We start from the raw sequence: 20,662 nt of genomic DNA, 5'->3' as shown, positions 1-20,662 counted from the left end.
GTGACAGACATGCACATAGTTTTAGTAAGATAAGGCACATTTGCTAATCTTTGCACCACAGGAGTTTTTTCTAAAGAAGGATGTGGTATTTCATAGTGAGTGGAACTCTTAATTTCATGGAAAAGAATACAATCAGCAAACAGTCTCAGCTTAGCAGGAACTCTGGTTTGAATATTATTAATGAATATTAAAAACAATAGTGGCCCAAGCACTGTCCTATTTCAGAGACTTGAATGCAAGGGCCTTGCCCAACCCAGGCCCTCCCCAGTTGCATCCGTGAAGCCCAAGCCTTGCCCATTGCTCTTGGGCTGACCCATTCACCGTGCAAACTAACCAAAGGTAGTTTCCTTATTTAAGCTAGAATCATCTATCCTTCCGACCAGAGTTTATGCGCCCACAACATTTGAAGCTCCGAGAATATTATTGATGGTGATTTTTTATTTAGTGAAATACAATATAACCTAATTCCTACATTCCAAATAGGAATGCTTAGTAGTCAATGCAATAAAAATTCTAGGTTTCTTTCTTTTCTTTTTTTGCCAGTTTGCGTATTACAGTTTGGAGCTTCTATCTTAATTTTCCGACTTTGGCCGACTAACTGTGGCAATTAATCTGCATCACCTATAAAACAGAGAACAGAACACCGTGTTCTCCTGTCTGTGCCAGTTTTTATTTTAAAAAATGCAACAAATCGAAGGTCAAAGTGCTCCCCAGCTGTAGCGCCGTCTTTCGAGAGAGGTCTCTGGGGGACCACATGGTTTCCCGTTGGAGAGAACCCAGCGCCTCCCTTACGATTGTAAAGTTTTCAAGGATTGGCATCGCCGAAAGATGCGGCGGGTGGTTGACACAAAAGTCGTTATGCCACGGGGCTCATGGCAAGTGTAGCAGCGGGGGGGGACAGATTTTGTTGACTTGTGCGTGTTCCCCAATGACATGTGCCACTCTAGACCCGATAAACCGCCACACGGGGATGCAGATTCTCAAGCGATTTGTTTTTTCCTTTGCGATTACGGAGCAGAATAGTAGTTTTTCGGGGGTTGTGCCTAGATAAACAACATGAAAGATATAAACTGCTAATTCGTTCGGCGTTAAAATCGTTCCACTGCTTCTTTAACATGTAGGCCTGCCAAGGGTCAGAACGACCCTTGGCAGGTCGTTCTGACAGCCTGTTTTATTCTCAACTTGCTCCGTAGCCCTCACTTAAAGGGGTACTCCACCGATTTTTTGAGCTACCTCAACTAACTATATTTTCTGACTCCCCGGCCTTTAGCCTTTCCGGTATGCTATTTAGCATCGCGAAATTCATAATAGGTATTGTGAAATCGGCAAATGAAAATGGTGCAAAAACCAATATTAAAATATTTGCGCACTTTTCAGTGCCGTGACGTCAGTGGCAGGCAGGCTTGCCAGTCGAGCAAGTAGTCTAAAAATAGAATATGCCAATCATTTGTTCCGTGCTGGAGCGCGGATACGGGAGCGAGCTTCCAGAGCACTCATTTGACACCAAGAAACTGCTTCAAATCCGTTGGGAACAACTTCTGTAGTCCAAAAAGTTAACCCCTGCCTTCCACTGACGTCACTTTGTTGTTGTTGCCAGTAGAGACTTTCAGTTTGAAAAACATGGTGAAGACCAAAACTGTAAATTCAATAACTTTGCGAAAAAACAATATTTTGACCTAATATTTGGGACACTATTTTAGCAATGTTTGTTGGTTAGTTTAGCAAAATTTCAAGCAAATCGGAGACAATGAAAAAAACGGTGGAATACCCCTTTAATGGACTTGCAAAAGTTGTGACGTGGAATAAATTTAACTATTGCGGGCAGTGCTATAGTTGCCTGCGTACCATTTCGAACAGCATCCAGGCTGGAGTTTTCCCAGTCACCGTGCGGATGGTCGTGTGCTGCTTGAACAGAGAGCACAGATCGACTCGTCTTCCCTTTGTGAGAGCGCGTTTCGACTTGTGAACCTTGTGCTTGGCTTGCCCATTAGTGGCTAGGTGATGCGGTGCACCAGCGATAAAATCTTTTGATTTCGTCGGAGACGAGGGCCGTTTCATTGTCGGAGACGACTTCACGGGGTGCCCCAAACATGGCAAAAATACTACGGAGCTCTTGAATTACCGCCGTTGACGTCATGCTGTTTACAAGTTTCACCTCGAGCGGTTTCGAGTAGGTGTCTACCGGAACGAGATATGACTGACCTGCTATTGGCCTGGCGAAATCAACATGCATCACATCCCATGGTATAGACGGGCGCTCCCATTTGGGGCTCAAGACCTCGGGCGTTGCACTTGTATGCTTGGTGCTCAAGGTACACACCTTGAGCATTAATGTTTGCGCCGTCCATAAATTGGGGCTTTCCAGTGACATCTCATCAATAACAAGATGTCTCTGTTGATTGAAAATTTTTCGGGGCAAAAAGCAAGTCAGGTTGGCTGCTACTTTCCACGTTGAAAGAAATTTGTCCAAAAATAAATCATATTGGCTTGGAAAGCCATTTCATCACTAGCATTCTAGAAAATGTTCGTTAGTGTTCCTCGTCTGAAAAGTAATTAGCGTGCCTTTGAGTACCTTTGGAGACGGAGTCGTCCCAGTGAGCTGTCCTGGAGTGTTTGATGCGGGTCGCAGGTGCTACTGTGGCGTTAGCCACTGGGAAAAGAAGAAGATTGCGTGAAATAAAAGAGTCAGACCAGTTCGATCTTGGAATTAAAAAAACGTCGCTTTTTGTCTGTCTTTTTTATATATCTATAGACTGATGATGTAGCTTCATAACCTTCACATTGCAAAGGGTTCCCATTTTTGTCTAGTTTGACAGAATCTGTGTAGGCAACAGGCAGACCTAGAAAGTGTAAGAAATCGAGAATCTTGGTACGGTGGCATTAAATTAACCAATCACTGTTGGTCATTGCAAACTTTTATGTTCATGGTTGAATGAAGTCTCATTTTCCAACCAAGCAACATTTGAGAGACCAAATTGAAAGATTAATGAGTGCATGGGGAAATCAACAGGTCGGCATTTATTTGAAAATTTCAGAGAGCGTCATGATGGTACAATATAAATCCTTTGAAAGTTGGAGATCTCAGAATTCCTGGAGTCGTGTATGTTGAAACTGCAGCCTCCTCTCCTCTGAAGAGGAATTGATCACAGTTCAACATTCTCCAAAAGCCTTTCTGGGCGTTCAGTCTTACCAAGATGTAATTTAAATGATTGCCGGTTGCTTCTGTTTTGCCTCCTTTGTACGCTCGCCCAATCATAATTACTTTAGCAGGTGCTTTGGCCGCTACCTCTTGCATCGTAACAATATGCAGATCTGTACCGCAGCATATGGTAAGCCAGATCTGAATATATGACTCATCGATTTTTGGTGTGTTACACTCTGGTAAGCTATCCTCGCTTTAGTTGCTGCTTGGCAGGTACAAAACTCCTAAGCTGGAAGTAAAAAATTCGTGACGAGTTGGGCAATTAGTCTCTGGAGACATCTTTCTGCCTTGATGCAGGAGCTACACATCGCGACACTGTTAGCGCAAACACGACATCGGCGCATTTTCACATTTTACTTCTAAATAGTATTAGCGAGCACGAAAATGTATCGCTTACATTATAGAACTAAACGAGCTTTTACCGTAGCAATAATAACTTGGATGGCATCCTTGGTTTCAAAGAAAAAAAACTGGAAAAACCGGCAATCGCTTGTTCGCGCTAACAGTGTCGCGCTCTCTACATAGTGTGGCACTGCTAAAAGACACGAATGATTGCCACATGTTTTTTTTTTTCTGGTTTGCTTTTAGAATTGAGTGGCTGCCACCAAAACTATTTGTGCACTGGTAATTGCTCATATGGGGCACTAACATAAGTTGTAGAAACTGGGGCCCAGCCAGTTAGAGTTGTTGGTCCTCCCAGTGGTGTGGGGGGCAGGTTCCGCTCCGATTGTCTGGAGCGTGGTGGCACGAACGTCGCTAAATGACGGGTCGACTCACTGCTTGTAGAGAACTATGTGCATTTACTTACACTCTAGTTACAAGTCCCAACTTGGGAGACAATCCTGCCTCGTCTAAAGTCTCGACCCCCGTTCCCAATTTCCCTCAATCAAATCCAAATCCCTATCCCTCCAAGTCCTCTCCGTACTCCTTTTGTAGGCTCGTAGGGGCCTTCTTTCCCCTCAGGAACCGACCAATCTCTTTCCCCTCAGGAACCGACCACCACTCACACGTGGTACACGGTTCTCCAATTGTCGGCGAGCTGTCAGCCTGGCACTCAAACCGTCAAAGCCAAATTCCTTGTAGAGTCATTCTCTGCATTTTTGCCAGTCTGGCTGGTGCCAAGCGCTAAATTATTGCATCGGGCAAAAAGCGACAATTTCCCACTAAGCGGCAAAACCCTCTATATACAGGCACATTTGGTTAAAAGCCGCAAGCATCTTCAAGCGTGGGCTCTCCCGGTCCCGGTCCGAGCAGACTCCCGAAACCCGAGATTTTTCTTAACGACTGCGGGGGATCCACTCCCGCATTGCGGGCGCTCTGGCCCCGCGGACAGTAACATAGAAAGCTAAAAAAAACACAATGCCGACGCAACTCTGGAAAGATAATCTTTTTTAACAAAAGAAAACACCTTAATTAATAAGCATGATTTCTATATACTTAACTCAGCCCTTCAAAACAAGGTTAGAAAAAGTACCAATTCCTTGTCTGCACTAATCGTATTGTGCGGCATATAACACATGAAGGGCCCTGTTGTGAGTGCATTTTATTCTTCATTTGCACAACTCCCATTCTGCTTTACTGCCGCCTCAAAAGACTTGCTATATTGCTGGCCGCCCTTAATTAACATGATTTGTGCTTGCTAATCTTGCGCAGCATCTGCAATGGGGAAGTGCTTGTCAACCACAAGCGCAAGGAGACCCACAATGTGGTCGAAAGGAGGCGGAAGGACAAGATCAACATCAACATTCTGCGCCTGGGAGACTTGCTCCCGGATAAGGACCCCAAAAAGCAGGTGAGGCCCATATTTGTGAATACAACAAGAATGATGTAGCAACGGCCTTATTAAAGTAAAACCTCATTAATTCAGATCGCACAGGGCCGGCAGAAATGTTGGAAATATAAAAGTCGAAATATGGATTGGACAAAGTAAACGGCGCGCAATGTTCCCTCCTTTACCTCTCTTTATTTGGGAAATAATTCGTAACAAATGTAATGAGAAATGCTTGTCCCAAGTCATGGTACTACCTGGTACTGTTTAATCAAGGTAACAAAAATTGCCCAGATGATCACCCAACATGATGCAAAGGGACAGCGTCGGCTGATGCGACATTTCAATGATATTGCGTCGTGCAGTGACGTTACAATTTTTTTTTTTTTGCATTCCACAGTGATTGTTACATCTGTGCTATGCGCCTATACACAAATACTGCATAGGCACGTAGCACACCTTGAAGGCAGTCAGGTCACTGTCCGGGTACGACGACCGACAAACCTCCTGTCGAGACGCCAGCAAAGACACCATGTCTCGCGTAAACCACAACGAATCACACACAGGGCAGCCAGAGCCGTATATTGGGAGAGTTTGGCCAGTGGGTGTGGCGACGAAGGCGCCGGAGAGGAGAAAAGTAAATGAAAGGGAGGAGAGCGCCGAAGGAGCGAGAGAGAAAGAAGGGAGCAGAGAGGAGATGACCGCCATTTTTTAGCCACGCTGTCGGAGACTGGTCGGAGAAGAGCACTGCTGAGGCTACACGTCGTCTGCTACGGGCCGGCTTCTTTTTCGCCTGGATACAAGTTTGTGGCCATACGCCGTAAAATCTTAATTTGTTAGCTTTTTAACCCTTCGAGGAATAACAGAATGTCATTTTCTTGCCAGAGCCAGCGATATAAGAGGCAATAATCGAGATTTAGATGCCGATCCCACGCATTCCGCCAGGAGAATGATCGAAGGTGGCGGCCCTCCCCACTCAGGTAGGAGCAGCCGGGAGTTCACGCGCATGCGCTCATGCCTCTCGCTCTACGCTGCGTGCTGATTGGCTCACTTAGGAAGAGAGCGTTACCGCGACGAGATCATAGACTGACTAAACTCTCCCCATATACGGCTCTGAGGGCAGCTAGCACTGAGCATTCTCTTGTGGACGCGCCGCACAAATTGATTCTCAGCTTGGTAACATCTTTTTGTGCATACCAGTTTACATTCACGCACAACATGATCTAGACGAATAATGAGACCGTCGGCGCCTAGACATTGGCGACGTTCTCTCTCAGTGGTGCGTCTATGCTGTTGAGTAGCCACTGCTTGCTCCGGCGCATGGCTCGGCCGCCCTGTTCTTGCGCGCAAAGGCTTGGAGTGCCGAGCGAACGGGTGACCAAGGGCGAGAAATAGCAGTCGTCAAGGAAGGCAACCGCACGACCCCCGATGCAATCACGATTGGCCGAACATGCCACGCCTCAACCACGACTGTTATCGGCGAAACAGCAAGGGTTGCCCTTTGAGTGGAGTTTCCCTTTAAAGGCCGGCACATACAGCATCGTCTGCTGCCAGAAAGAAAACCGGTTCCGAGTCTCCTTCTCTCCCTTCCCCCTCGCATTCTTCCCTCCTTTCCCCAAAGGTATCTGAGCTACTCCCTGCGGAAAGGAGCAGGGCCTCCCTCTTTCTCGAATGGAAGGGGGGTGAGCAATTTCACATGAAAAGACGCTAATGAAAGGCACTACGTAATTCCTTTGACGGAAAATGGGATGTACAGTGTAGACCGCATATAACGTATGTCGCGGGAGTCGCAAAAGTCCGCACTATAAGCGGTACCGCGCTATAACCAAAACATCAATTTTTTTGGCCAAAATACATGCCATGAGACAACTTACCTTTGTAAAACAATTTATTTTACGTTAGATGAAAAATAAAGCTTAGTTTGAGGAAAGTCTTTATTTCACCAGACTAGTACACTTCTCTCTCAAGTGTGTCACACATTTTGAAAGAAATGCGCACCTTTTGCCTGGCAAAGCCTTCTAGCGGCTTCACGGGTTGCGGACGGACGTTGCGAGCGTTCAGGATCGCTAACCCTAATGACTTTTCTCCGGTGATGAAAACGCGTGAAAATTTGGATCCTTTATACGGTATGTGCCAGTAATACCTTCAACTTGAGCACAGGCATGAAATGCTCCAAATAAGAGATCCGGGCGATGTTCGAAAACACAAATGCTTAGAAAGCATCACTGTAGTCGAAGTAAACAAACACGACGACACGGGCGTTTCTGCCGTCTTCAGAGTGCCGCCACGACATCGCCGCACGAGAATGTGGATCTTCCCTTCTGGTAGTACGTCCGGGGTTATCATAGCGACACACAACCAAAATTCACAGTCAAGGATAGCGCCTTTACGCGGAACGATGAGCTTCCACCACGCCGTCTATGTCGACGATCACAACCGACGCCATGTTTACGGATAGAAGCTGCCCCGCAACCGGCATGCAGCGCGCGCGAACACTTCTCGACCTGCGATTGGTCTGTCGTTGCGGTTGTTTTCGTTGTTTCCTAAAATGCAGCGGAGGTACGCACGCACGTGAACGACACGTATGTGCGTCTGTCCGTCGCTATGGCAACTGAAGCCTCTCTCTTCGCTTCTCCCCGCTTCTTCGAGCAACCTCCTTGCCCCACCGCGAGTACCGCTTGTGGCTAGCGCCGTTATCTTGATTATCTAGCGTCGCACAGGGAAGCGTGCTCGCTGCACCGGTCGGCGCGGTCGGCGGGCTGTTTCAGAAACCGCACTATAACCGGTATTTCCCTTTGTGCGCCTGCATTTTAAGCGGTATGTAATTACATGGAGTTCTATGGGAGGCGAACCGGTGGTTAAAAAAAGCCGCGTTATACCCGGTCCTGCACTATAAGCGGTTACGTTGTAAGTTGTCTATACTGTATTTTGGGAAATCTTGCTTTATATGTGAGCAGAGGAAGAAACCAAAACTTCAGCTCCGTCAGAGAACATTGGCCCCGGGCCGCAAAAAACATAGCCACCAGGTGGTACAAGCGGTTATGTGATCCTCTACGTGACAATGGGCGGGCTCGGGGGCGGGCGTGTGCAAGGCGCAAGTGTCGTCTTTACCGCGGTCTTTACCACGTCTTGGTGTCTACGATATACGACGTCTGCACAACTGCGGCATCGGTCTGCACATGTAGTGTTAACGACACTTTGAGAGACGATACAGTGCAATCCACTTATGACGATACCACATATAACTGTGTACTGCTTATAACAATAATTTTCTTAGAGTTTCTAGACTGGAAACAATCAGTTTCTAGTCCATGTACAACGATAATCAGTTGTAACAATTGAATTTTAGGGTTTTCTCATTATCGTTATAAGGGGATTGCACTGTAATCACAAACAGCGACTACGGTAAAGGCCGGACGCCTCCCAAGTGCTGCACCGGCGTGTTACGCCGATCACGTGGACACTGCTGAGCGCCGAGAGGAGACACCGCTGACGATACCTGTTACGCTTGCCTGGTGAAGTAAAAACAAACAAGAAGTAGCACTCTTGTACGTTTAGCTCAATGTTGTCTATGCCAACACTGTAGCATTGACTGCAGTGTTGATTGTGCCCCGATTCGCCCACTAGTCAGCCGACTTCGGCAACTTGATGCGCTCCAAAGTTGGCTGGACCGTTTAAGAAACATTTAGACGTAATATTTGGTGTGTGGTCTTAGGTGATACTCAAGAGGTCTGCATTGTTTTCTTTTCAAAAACAAAAATGAAGTGGAGTTGCCCTTTACAGGGGTCATGACACGCCAAAAATAAAATATGAGATAACAATGTGGTTCGGACCCATTGTATGCTCCTATAGTCCTGCTAAATTTGTTTTGAAAATGGCGCGATAGTTTCGTGTATAAGTCGATCTACAGTAAAACCCCGTTATAACAAAACGGGATATAACAAACTAATGGATATAACAAAGCAATCATAATTCCCCTTGCTTGCTAATAGTGGGAAGAAATGGACATTGGCTATAACAAACTAATGGTTATAACGAAATAATTACGACCACTCCTTCAACTTTGTTATAACGAGGTTTTACTGTATATGCGGGTCCCTCATAGGGGCGGATCCGGGCGGAGCGGAAGGCTGGCTACGTAGCCAGCCTCCCGCGCGATGTCCCCTTGCCCGCACTCTCAGACTTGGCTCTTGGAGTTTCGAGCTTCAGCTTCCTCATTTACCTTCCACGTTTCGAGTATGTGGTCCGTGACAATTATGTCTACGGCATCGCTCGCCTTGTTGAAGTGTTTGACATTGATCACAGTAGCGATGAGAGTAATTGTTATCAATAGATGTTGGAAGCTGTTTATTTTGACCGCGACCCGCTGGCGACGAGCTCCAGCAACTGCAATTTACGGACAAACTCGCCGTGGTCACCGTTGTCCAGGAATATCTCGCAGGCGCACGCACGGTGGAAGGTCAACGGGCCGGGGGCGAGAGCAAGAATAGCGTTCGGGTTACCGAGTTGCGTGAGCGGTTTTGGTCGTACTGCGGCAAGGAGAGCTTGGGTGATTATAGGGGAGAGAGCGTTCATGATCAAATAGTTTATGGACACCATAGTGTGACTACTTGGGCAGTGTTGCCTGGTTGCCAGATGAAAATGATAAAGATTCTTAAATTGATTATTGCAATTACCAGAGCTCTAAAAATCGTGTAACTTGGTGTATATACTAAGTAGCCTATGAGCATTCCATTTCAAGAATAATCTATCCATTTAATTTTTGCATCATTACCCCTTTAAGAGCCAGCCACGTTTAGCCAATGAGCATAGCTAGTTAAGACAGTGCCTCTTTTAATTCTTAAACCATTTTGAAAGCAGCAACAGAGGCCTCTGCCACTGCTCTCTATTCTTTGTAACTCGGAGCTCATTACAATATGGGGTCTAAAAAAAGAATCTAAAAAAAAGGATAAAGCGTTTGCTTAAAATTTTTGGTTTATTCATCACTGAGAAAGAAACAGTGTGACGTACAGTGAGACTTGTTTAGAACGAACCCACGTCCAGCGAATTATTGTCGATATCGAACTCACGGAATCTTTATATCAAAATGAATCTATAAATCACTTTTTATAACGAACATCATATTGGCTATATCGAACCTTTTCCCCCGAAATGACTTACAAAAACACGCAAACCATTGTCTTCTAGCCTGTCCCTCCCCCCCCTCCAAAAAAAAAGTAGGGAAGGAAGAAAATTTTAATAGCTCAAGTTGCAAACAAAGTTGAGCGAAGAGAAGTGATCCAGGAGGGGAAAAAAAGCTAAAAAACGCACTCTGCACGCACGCAAAGGAAAAAAAAATTATCCCAAAACCGTTACTCACGAAGAGGAGCAATTCAGAAGAGGAGATACTCTAAAAAACCAACTCTGCACGCATGCAAGAGTAAAGAAAAAGAAAACAACAACAAATAAGTAACTTTTTAGCGGGTCTTAAGGCGGGAGCGAAGAGATGAGAAAGAAAGAAAAGCTCTCTCCTTACAACGAACGTATCGTGGAAGTTGGTTGTAAATGTTTTTTGCTATATCGAATTACTTGCTATGTCGAACTGATCGTAACGTTTCCTGCTGTTCGCTATAAACCGGTTTGACTGTAGTTCTAAAAACCCAAGGTCATGAATGTCTCCCGGGAAACATAACAGCGACTCTTCATTTTTAGATAGAAGATAATTCAACTGCCGGGATTGATCGAAAAAAACGAGACCCGGCTTTTCTGCCCATATGGGGAAACCATGCATCGCAAGTAAGCTGAAACTCCATGAGAATATGACGTAGCAGTGGCAATAAAATCCGACTGTTTGAGCACGTGACATTACCTGGATCAACAGATACAAAACATAAAAACTTCTCTATCGGCCCACGACCACCTATGCCTAATATTAATTGAATTGAAATGTGAGATTTTGGGGTGCCTGTTGCATTTATTTCAGTAAAAATAAATCTTTTCAGCTAAAAAGAAAATAGAATCATATTTCTTAACGTTCGTGGAGAAATTTTTTTTTTCGTTTGTCCCTTTTGGGGATTCAGCAAATGTCGTGTGCTCACACTTGCATTTTATCACCACCGCTGGCGTCACTTTCTAATGTAGTTTCAGTTTTCTGCGATGCATAGTTTCTTTATGCAGGGCGACAAACCAGGTTCCACTTTCTCAATTGATCCCTGAAAACATATCAAAAGTATGAACAGACTACACTGTTCACGAACGAAAAGAAGGGTATCTGTTGTTGTTCATTGTTAGTTCCTAATACTAAATGATGCACTTGCTTCAATGAAGTAAAGTAGAAATAAGATAGTTAACTTGCGGTGAGCTAGTCGTATGTAAAGTTGGGCCTGGCTATACTAATGAAGGTCTGTTGGATGATTATGATGATAATGATATTGGCTCTGCCCTTTGTAACGGGCACTGTTTAGTGTTGCCAGACAAAATGAAAGCTCCCTCTAAACTGCCTTGTGTGTTCACCTGGAGGTGTTGAGACCTTTGAAAAGTGACTGTAATTGAACTAGACGTTAAGTTACTTCAGGTATATTTATTTATTTGTTTATTTGACTACCCTCAGAGTCGGAGGCATTAAGAGGGGAGTGGTAAGAGAACAAACAAAATAACAATAGAAAATACAAAATAGTCAAACAACGGGGAATACATGGTTTGGAACATTTAAAGGAAAAAGAACGCCATCAGCAAATTGATGTAAGGGATGCAGGTAGAGGATTCCATTCATTCAAAACTCTAGGGATAAATGATGCAAAATATTTGTTATAGTAGCAAAATGGAACGCCTACTTCACAGTGGTGATCTAGGTGTGTGGAAACAAATGATGGTGAGGTTGTGAGATGCTTTCTTGATTGCAGTGTTAAAACGGAAAATTTTGCGTAAAAAATAAATACTAGAAATTTCGCAGCCATATGTGAGATGGGTATCAATAATTGGTTTGTTTATTGATGTTACTCTAGTGGTGCTATTATAATTAGCCATACTAAAACGTTCAAATACATTAATTCGAGCGAGTCAGTAAGGTAGGCGGTACCGAGATCCCAGATGGAGGCTGCATATTCCAGCGGTGACTGCAATGCTGTTTTATATAGAAATTATTTTAACGACAAAGGCACCGGAAAAAAAATTGTTTTAGCAGTTGCTAAAACTCTGTTATAACTTAAGGACTACTTAGTTTCTGAAATTTTAATCAATTGCAGTTGCAGAGATTAAGTTACATTCGTCGGTCTTCGTACGCATGCCCCATACTCAAAGAGCTTCCTTGCCCTACCGTGCTGTTGCGACCAGGAAAGCAGTCACTGCACCGACTTCATTCGTGGACTACAACTTACAGAAACAGTGACAATGTCGTGCAACACAATAATTTCTACTTTATGGCTTTTCTTGGGATAGGGAATCCCAAAGCACATGCGGCAGATCATAAGTCCAAGCTACCGCCAACCAAAATGCCAGAGAAGCCGCGAGGAGCTACGAGAGGACTAGAACATTAAGCGTGTCTTTGCCCCTCTGGTGTAGGAGTCTGTGAATATTCAAAAATTTCATCAATATGCAAATAGCGTTTGCTATTCATTTTGACTCACACCGCACCGGAACTGTCCGAAGAATGAGAGTCTTCGGAAAATTCGAGAATTATAATTGATGCCTTTAGAATTCGCGCCTCGCCTTTTTATACTGGCGCCCTCGTGTCGGGCTTTACTGCTTCCCACTGGTGCACGCGTATCAAGCTTCCCTGCTTTGCACCGGCGCGTTTGGAGGAGTGGCTGACGCGGAAGAGCATCTCGGTTGTTTCGATGGCCTCAGAAATAGTGCTCGCTGTCGTAGGTCAGCCATTTTGGTAATGATCATGGTTTAAAGGACAATGCTGTCCAAATAATGTTAACCTGTATTCAAATAAATCGGGTAGCTATTGCTTCGCGTGCCATGTCAAATTATGTGTTGCCCAACTTGCCTTATCAGAGGCTTTACTTCGTTTATTGAATGTGAGTATTTGAAACGCGCAATTAAACTCCCCATGAAAATACAGTCGTCGACTGATTATTTGGACTTCGCAGGGACTGAAAAAAACGTCTAAATAATAGAGCAGTCCGAAAAATCAGCAGATTGAAAAACTTGCCTTTATTACTTCTAAGTGATCTTAAAAACGCTGTAAATAGTGCCTTTTTTCCTAGCGTTATGGTCGAGTATTTTCTGCGTTTCTTAACGACACATCCCGGCGGTAGAACAACAGATGGGGCCATGACGTCCAAACCAGCGCTGTCCGAACGAGATAAGAAGCGCAAATTCACGAGCGCAAAATGGCGACTGGCGACGCGAAGGAACGGAAAAGCAAAGCAAAGTGATAATCATCATGATGATGACGTGCAGCTAAATGTAAAAAATGGTCTAACATAGCGTCACCTAGCGGTAGGACTCAGGAGTACTCAAGTAGCGGTGCCAAACCAAGCCAATCCATTTGCAGCCAACATAGAATTCAAAATGGCCGCTTCTCGGTGGTGTTTTCCGCTGATTGCTTGCGACGATTTTGTCCAAATAATCGAACTTTCGGACTTCCAGCTGTCCGAAACATTGGTTGTGAATAAGCACTATTTCTATGGGGTAAGTCACGGTTCCGCCTTTAGGTCCGAACTATCGAACAAGTCTGAATTATCGGAGTCCGAAAAATCGGTCGGCGACTGTAAACTGTTGCTTTTCATACGTACAGAGCGCGACACTGTTAGCGCAAACAAGCGATCGCCAATTTTTTCAGTTTTTCTCCTTGAAACCAAGGGATGTGATCCAAGTTATTATTGCTACGGAAAGAGCTCATCTCGTTCTATAATGTAAGCGATAAAATTTCGTTCTCGCTAATACTATTTAGAAGTAAAATGTGAAAATGCGCCGATGTCGTGTTCCTGCTAACAGTGTCGCAATCTGTACGTTGTTTCTGAAAAAAAGAGTTCCAACTAGAGCTGTAATGTATTCATGCTTAGTTCACTTTCAATTTAAAATATTTTTATTTGAAAATGTTCTATTTGATTTGCAGTCAGTTCTTTCTGCTCATATTTGATTCATAGTTACAACATTCTGGCGGGCTAGTTGGTTACACATAATTAAATTACAAATAGCGCTAGGACGAGGACAGACGAAGAAGTGGACAGGATAGCGCCTGTCCTGTCCACTTCTTCGTCTGTCCTCGTCCTAGCGCTATTTGTAATTTAATCATAGTTACAAATTTGATTTTCGCACACCTCCACCACAAAATCCAAGATCCAACTCTCTGTAATACACATAGAGGGCAAGCCGGCTAGGCAGACACTGGTCTGTTCACCTTTTTATGTCACATAAGTTTTCCGCATGTAGGACCCTCAAGTCAAAATTAATTAAGGCGAAGATACAATTAATGAGTGACTTCAGATTCAACTCTTTAAAGGGACCATGAAATGACCTTTTTACTTTTGCCAGATAACTTTTACATTAAACCTTCAACGTTCACTGAATGCCGAACAGGCATCTGTTTTCGTCTCGGTTTATTAACTTCTACACAAAAAATTATTGAAATATCAACTTTTTCTTTCTCTCCAACTTACCACAAAACAAGTTGCGGCGTAATTTTGATGGCCGTGACGTACTCTGGCACAGGAACCGGAAGTTCTCTCGGCAGTAGGAGAATGGGTATGTTAGCGGCGGCGAGTTGGGGGTGCGCCGGTAGGTTTTACTGCGCTGATGTCACCTCTGACAGTGCCTCCCGACATAGTGCATGTGCAGAATGCGGTGTCAAGGCTACAGGCCAATCCGAAACAAACAAAAAAATGGCGGCAGTTTGATTTGTGGTGGCGGTATGGTGGCCACTAAAAAGTTTGAAAGATCTAGCAGCAAGGCTTACATTGTCTGGATTTTCAGTCGCCGTTATACTTACTACATTAACTCTGTGGGGTGAGTGATGGTTCCGGAAAATTGTCCGAATAATCGGGCACGTCCAAAACTTTTGTGCCCGAAAAATTGGCCTGGGACTGTATATCATGTGCTGCATTGTAGTGTACACGGCATGTGCCATTGTTTATTGTAGTCAATTTATTGTTTCTGTTAAATTGAGTATCCCTCTCTTTTTACATGCATTTAGTCCTTTTCTAGAGGGCAGCTCTTAGGCGCTCGTTTCCGTATTTGGCAGCGTCGCCGTCGCCACGCGCTTTGCATTATGGGACATTACAGACCTATACACCAATTCAGTTCCCCGCTAGATTTAGCCAAGAAACTGAATATGTGTGTAGGTCTGTGACGTCCCATAATGCAACACTGTGCATTCAGTTTCCCCACTAAATTTAGTGGTAAAACCGACGTCACATGGCCTCAACACCAATTCAGTTTCCCCACTAAATTTAGTGGGGAATTGAATTGGTGTTAAGGTCACGTGATTTTAATTTTCTCGCTCAGTCTAGCAGAGAAACTAAATTTGTTCGTATGTGACTTGACACAAAGTCATGGGACGTCATTTTCCCTCTAAATTTAGCGGGGAAACTGAATTGGTGCTGAAGTCACTTAGTGTCAATTTTTCAGCTAAATTTAGTGGGGAAACTGTGGGAGGGAGGGAGGTTATGAAGGATGAGGAGGACGGGAGAGAAGGGGAGGAAGAGATAATGAGGACCCTCCCTTCCTTCTTCCTTCCTACTCCACTCCTCCTCGTTCATATCCTCCCCTCCTTTTCTATACCATTCCCTTCTCTTTCAATTCCCTCCTTCCTCCTTCCCTGTACCCTCCCTTCCTTCTCCTGTATATCGGTATATCGCAAAATCAAAGTACCTCTAATTTTGCTTTACAGAGATTTGCAAACCTCTTTCAGTTTTTTTTTTTTTCTTTTCATTTGCGCTCTGGCCTAGTTTTGTCTCTGATAATGTGGAGATGAAATTGTTTAATACTTCATTGAAGGTATGAACCTTACTGTTTTGTTAAATGTATGTTCCTCCTTGCCACAGCCCATGGCCCAGCTGTACATTAATTAATTAATTAATTACAACTTTTACCGTTTGTTCAAATTCAAGGAGCTCTACCCAAAAACGTTAATGTTTGAACCCCTTTTCTGATTTAAATGACATTTACGAGGCTTGTTTCTGCTGATGTTGAGAACATTTTTGCCAAATTTTGTTAACCTGGGTGAAGTACAAAAAAAAATTGCAAATGTTCGAAGATGAAAGTGGGCGTGTCTGCTAGGAAAACTGTTGTTTTGAAATTACTTATAAATTTGTTGTTTAATGCATTATATTTCTTTAGGACAGTTCAGAGCAGATAGCTGTGGAGCTACACTAGTTCTTTATTATACCATCTTTCATGACAAAAAAGCCACTTAGACACAAATACTGTTTTCTAGATTTCCATCCTTTCTCCAAAATTTTCGTTCTTGAGCATTAAAAAAGACAAAAATAAAACATACAAGCTCATAGCTTTCTTCCCCATAAAATTTAACTTCAGGAAAACTCATAAAAATGAATCCAAGTTATGCAAGAACAAAACAAAATAGTTTTCTTAAAGCGAAATTTATGCCAAAAAGTGAAATGGAGGAAAATGCATTCGAGGTGCTCCAACCTTTATTTTTTCTTTAGCATAGGTGGACCAGAAATAATTTATAAAAAATTAACTATGCAGTGTAGAATAATAAAACTTTCTGGGAATACTCTCTAGATGTTGGTGCATATGAATACGGCAGTTTTCAAAATTAACCTTTTTGGCAGACGTTTTTTGTGGGTAGTGATACCTAATTCTTTCTTTAGTCTGTTTTTGAGCTCTCTCAGATTTTCCTCAGGTCTTATAACTCGTCTTGCTTTCCCTTTGTCTATTTCGCTTTGTGCTTTTCTATGGGCAGTGTTTAAATGTTTTGACCACTTTGTTGCAGAGCAAGAATGGGATCTTGGAACGGGCATCTGATTACATAGTCTACCTGAAAGATCTGAACGAGAAGCTGGTGATGGAGAAAGCATCAGATATGGAAGGTAGGAACAATCTTTATCTAAATAATAGTTTTAATAGTTGAGACGTGCAGAAACAGAAGCTTAGATCTTGCATAGAAAGAAGCTTAGATCTTGCATTTGAGGCTTATGCACTGCCAGATACCACCCTTCGAGGTCGAGCATCTGACAAACGAACCTTATGACCCTCGGTTTATCTCCGGGGTAGGATCTATTTTGACGACTTTGCCAGCCGCCGATCTTGTAGGCTTGCTTGGCATCCAACTAACTTAAGAGGATTTTTTTTTTTTTTTTTTTTTCATATTTGTGAATGGTAACGAACTGAAGAGGACACACAAAGGGTGCTTTTGAGTCCCTAGTTTTGCAACAGCTTTTAATCTGAGGACCACAACCTAACTTCCACAAAACACATCTGGAAGGAGGCGCAAGCACAAGTACTTTTGGGTTAAAAGAATCAAACTTTTTAATAGACAACTGAAAAGTAAACTTGCTTGGGAGAAGAGCGTGTTGGTTCAAGTCATGGATGAAGAAAGAACAAAACAATTAAAACAGGGACAACGCAACCACATCTTTCAACTAGCAACAGACGAGTAAAATTTTCACAGCGAGCAGCCGACTATAGACCATTCCATCTAGCGCTCTCTGGCCGGCACCATTCTGTTCGACAACAGCGCCCTCTCCATACATCCGGGAAATTCAGCGGGTTCGGCGGGGTAAAACGAGAGAGAGGGCACGCTTCCGACTCCGCTAGCAGACGACAAAACGGGAGGTTGCCATTCTCCATCTTGGGCTGTATCGGCGGGCTGTACGGAACATTGAACTCTCGCTCGTGGCTGCCGTTGTGAAGTGGTTCGCGTTCTAAGAATAGTTATGGCTACTCCAAAATAAGCCTAGAGCTCTCTGTTGTTCTACTTCGGTAAATGATCAACTGACATATCTTTTTTCCGTTACTTAAATAACAGTTGATTCAGCCGGCAGTACTACACTCAACTACTGTGTGCATTGCGGTAGGAGAGCACGTTTTTATTTATTATTTCAGACATCCACTCATGGTCGCTAAAGGCCTACACCAGTACAAACTTTGTATAGTAAAAAAAATACAGCCACCGGATTCCCTTTTCGCCGGAGAGACCGGCCAGTCTGACACAGTTTTCCCTTTTTTTTTTTTTATTTGCACGGAAATAACAGCGCGATTGGACTCTGTTAGTCTTTTTTATCTAGCATAGTAATACACAATAACTGGCATACGAAAATCTGCGTATCTGCGCTTGAAATTCCCAAAATGGCGCGATTTTAAACAGAGTTTGTACGCCAGCCAGATGCTAGGTACTGCCCACTCGGCGGAGCAGACGACATCCGGGCGGGAGGGGGAGGGCATTTTTATCACTTTTTACCCTCTCTGCTATGACCCTAATGGAACAGTCTATACCCAGGAGGGAAAGGGGGCAGAAGGGGAGATCAGTGATGTGATTGCTGCACCGATTGCGCCAAACTGCGCCAAGGGGCTAACCTTGCTACATCCTGCTACATTTTGCCACAATATAGATAACGTGCACGAAACCTGCGCCAAAAGACCAGTCGCCTTTCAAAACCGAAACTAAACTGAGTACCGAAATTGAGCATGCGGGTGTTACGTGGCGCAAGCGGCCGCCCAACACAAAGTACCCTGCATCAATTGTCCATCCAGTCTTGCATGGTTTTCCCGCCGTCTTGCGTTTCACGCTCTTGTCGTCTCGTGGGTCTCGTCTCACATATTTAAAAAAAAAAAATATTTGGGACGATAGATGCGGGTGTGTGCGGACGCTCAGACTCTATCGTGCCGGGTACCAGCCATACCGTCATGCTGTGAAACAAACCAGATTTTTACGCTGCGGGAGTTACTTTGCGAGCTGAAGCACTCGCTCCTGAAAGCAACAAGCGTGGGAAAACTATATCTGGTCCAGTCACCGTGGTCCCGCAACGTCGGGTGTTGCCATCATAGCTGCAGATATGACGCTTTCTAAAATTAAACTAAATAACGCCGTATGTTCATCAACATTCCTGTTCTTGTTTAAATCATACAAATCCCTCTGTAACTCAAATACAGCTTTGTAGAAGTATTGATTGCCTAGGTTTCTCTCGGTGGGCTTTCTTTGGAGGGACCTTGCTACGTGAAAAATCTGCCTCAGAAGAAAGTTGGTGAAGAGAAGTGAGCTAAAGCAAGGAAGGCAATGTTTGCACGCTGAACGCGCACAGCGCGCTTGTTTGTCCCGGGTTCAGTCATTGCTCAAAGCGCTCCAAGAACTTCTTGACCCTGACTCGCTATGTTTTGTATCGATGCGCTCAGGTTCTTTTTTTTTTCTGTGTGTGTGTGTGTGTGTGTGTGCACGCGCATGTGTGTGTGCACGCGCATGCGTATGTGTGCGTGTGTTTGTGTGTGTGTGCGTGCATGTGTGCATGCACATGTGTGTGTGTGCGTGCATGTGTGCATGTGCGTGTGTGTATGCGTGTGTGTGTGTAACTTGTACCTTGTTTGCTGGCCTGTTAAGCGCGCTGATGGACTGTTTTTTTTGTTTTTTTTTCGTATGCTCGGCAGTTATATTTTGCATACAATTTTGGGAAGCAGTTGGCGACGGAGCGGAGTGGCATAGTTTCGGTCGAACAGCTGTCGTCTCCACCTGCGCGACGAAGCACGCGCAACTGCAAGCCTGCCGAAATCGCCCTTACGTGCATGCGAACATAATTGCGCAAAAGAAGCACCAGCGGGGACGCTTTCAATCTATTGTTTAACGTTTGCTTACTTTTGACAAAAATCTGACATGTTGGGAACCAGTAAAACGCTGGCAAGCGGTTTTTCGGAATTCCTCGGCAATGCCTACAGCACTGTACACTTCTGGGATCTCTCAGCAGTAAAAAAGCAGCGAGTTCCGTCACAGCACGTCACACCAAAACACAACACACAACAAAGTGCCCTTCGTTTGTACAGCACATAAAACAAATATTTTTATTAGTCTAACAATATCTGCTCTAAAAGCCACTTTTGCACCTCCGAAACACTGTCTTGGCCGCTCCAAAAAAACACTTTTGCTGCTCCAAAACACTGTTTTGGTTGCTCCAAAGGCCCCATTTGCTGCTCCAAAACACTGTTCTGGCTGCTCCGAATGGTGCTCCAAAATGGCTTTGGCCAATCACATCACTCGGAGATAAAAAAATGCGAAGTGCAAGTCAGAGAGGTGGGTTTATCTCGGATTTTAGAAATTCAACCTCATTTTTTGTCAGCAGGAGGGAAGGGTTTGACACGTTGTTTGCTGTGGTCATGGCGAATGACTATGATCTCCCTGTTGAATCTGCTGTCATGCCCCCCCAGGATTTTTGTTTCATCAAAGAGGGGATGACAAAGCAAACATGGATGGGCATGTCTGACTATTGGATGATAAGAATCTGGAGAGGCCTTAGAAACTTTGTTGTGATGTTCCCGGAGTCTGTGATTGGTGCATCTGCCGGTCTGACCTATGTATTGATGGCCACAGCTGAAGGGGATGGAGTAAACATTCTTCTCTTTGCATGGAATGAATTTCTTTTCGTGTTTAACAGTGCAGCCAATTGGAATCCGTTTGTTGTTCACTTGTTGACAGAGTTGCTTAAGACGCATGCGGCACGGGAAGACAACATTCGTGTCGAACTTTGAGGCAATGGAATTTATCCGGCGGGCTGAATTGTGTGCATAAGTAATGACGGTGAATCGGGGTTTCT

General features: G+C 44.2%; 1 protein-coding gene across 1 annotated transcript in view; it reads left to right on the top strand.

The window, feature by feature from the left end:
• Positions 1 to 20,662, top strand: part of LOC120845313 (serine-rich adhesin for platelets-like) — a 70,246-nt gene that overhangs the window by 6,809 nt on the left and 42,775 nt on the right. Inside the window, exons 3-4 of the mRNA XM_040503426.2 lie at positions 4,856 to 4,994; positions 16,858 to 16,954. Coding sequence (XP_040359360.1) covers positions 4,856 to 4,994; positions 16,858 to 16,954 — 236 coding nt within the window. The remainder of the gene's footprint in view (positions 1 to 4,855; positions 4,995 to 16,857; positions 16,955 to 20,662) is intronic.

This window comes from Ixodes scapularis, unplaced genomic scaffold (genome assembly GCF_016920785.2).
Source record: "Ixodes scapularis isolate PalLabHiFi unplaced genomic scaffold, ASM1692078v2 PGA_scaffold0__279_contigs__length_252992795, whole genome shotgun sequence".
NCBI lineage: Eukaryota > Metazoa > Arthropoda > Arachnida > Ixodida > Ixodidae > Ixodes > Ixodes scapularis.
Note: the sequence above shows the minus strand (reverse complement) of the source record. Positions and strands in the feature narration are given on the sequence as shown.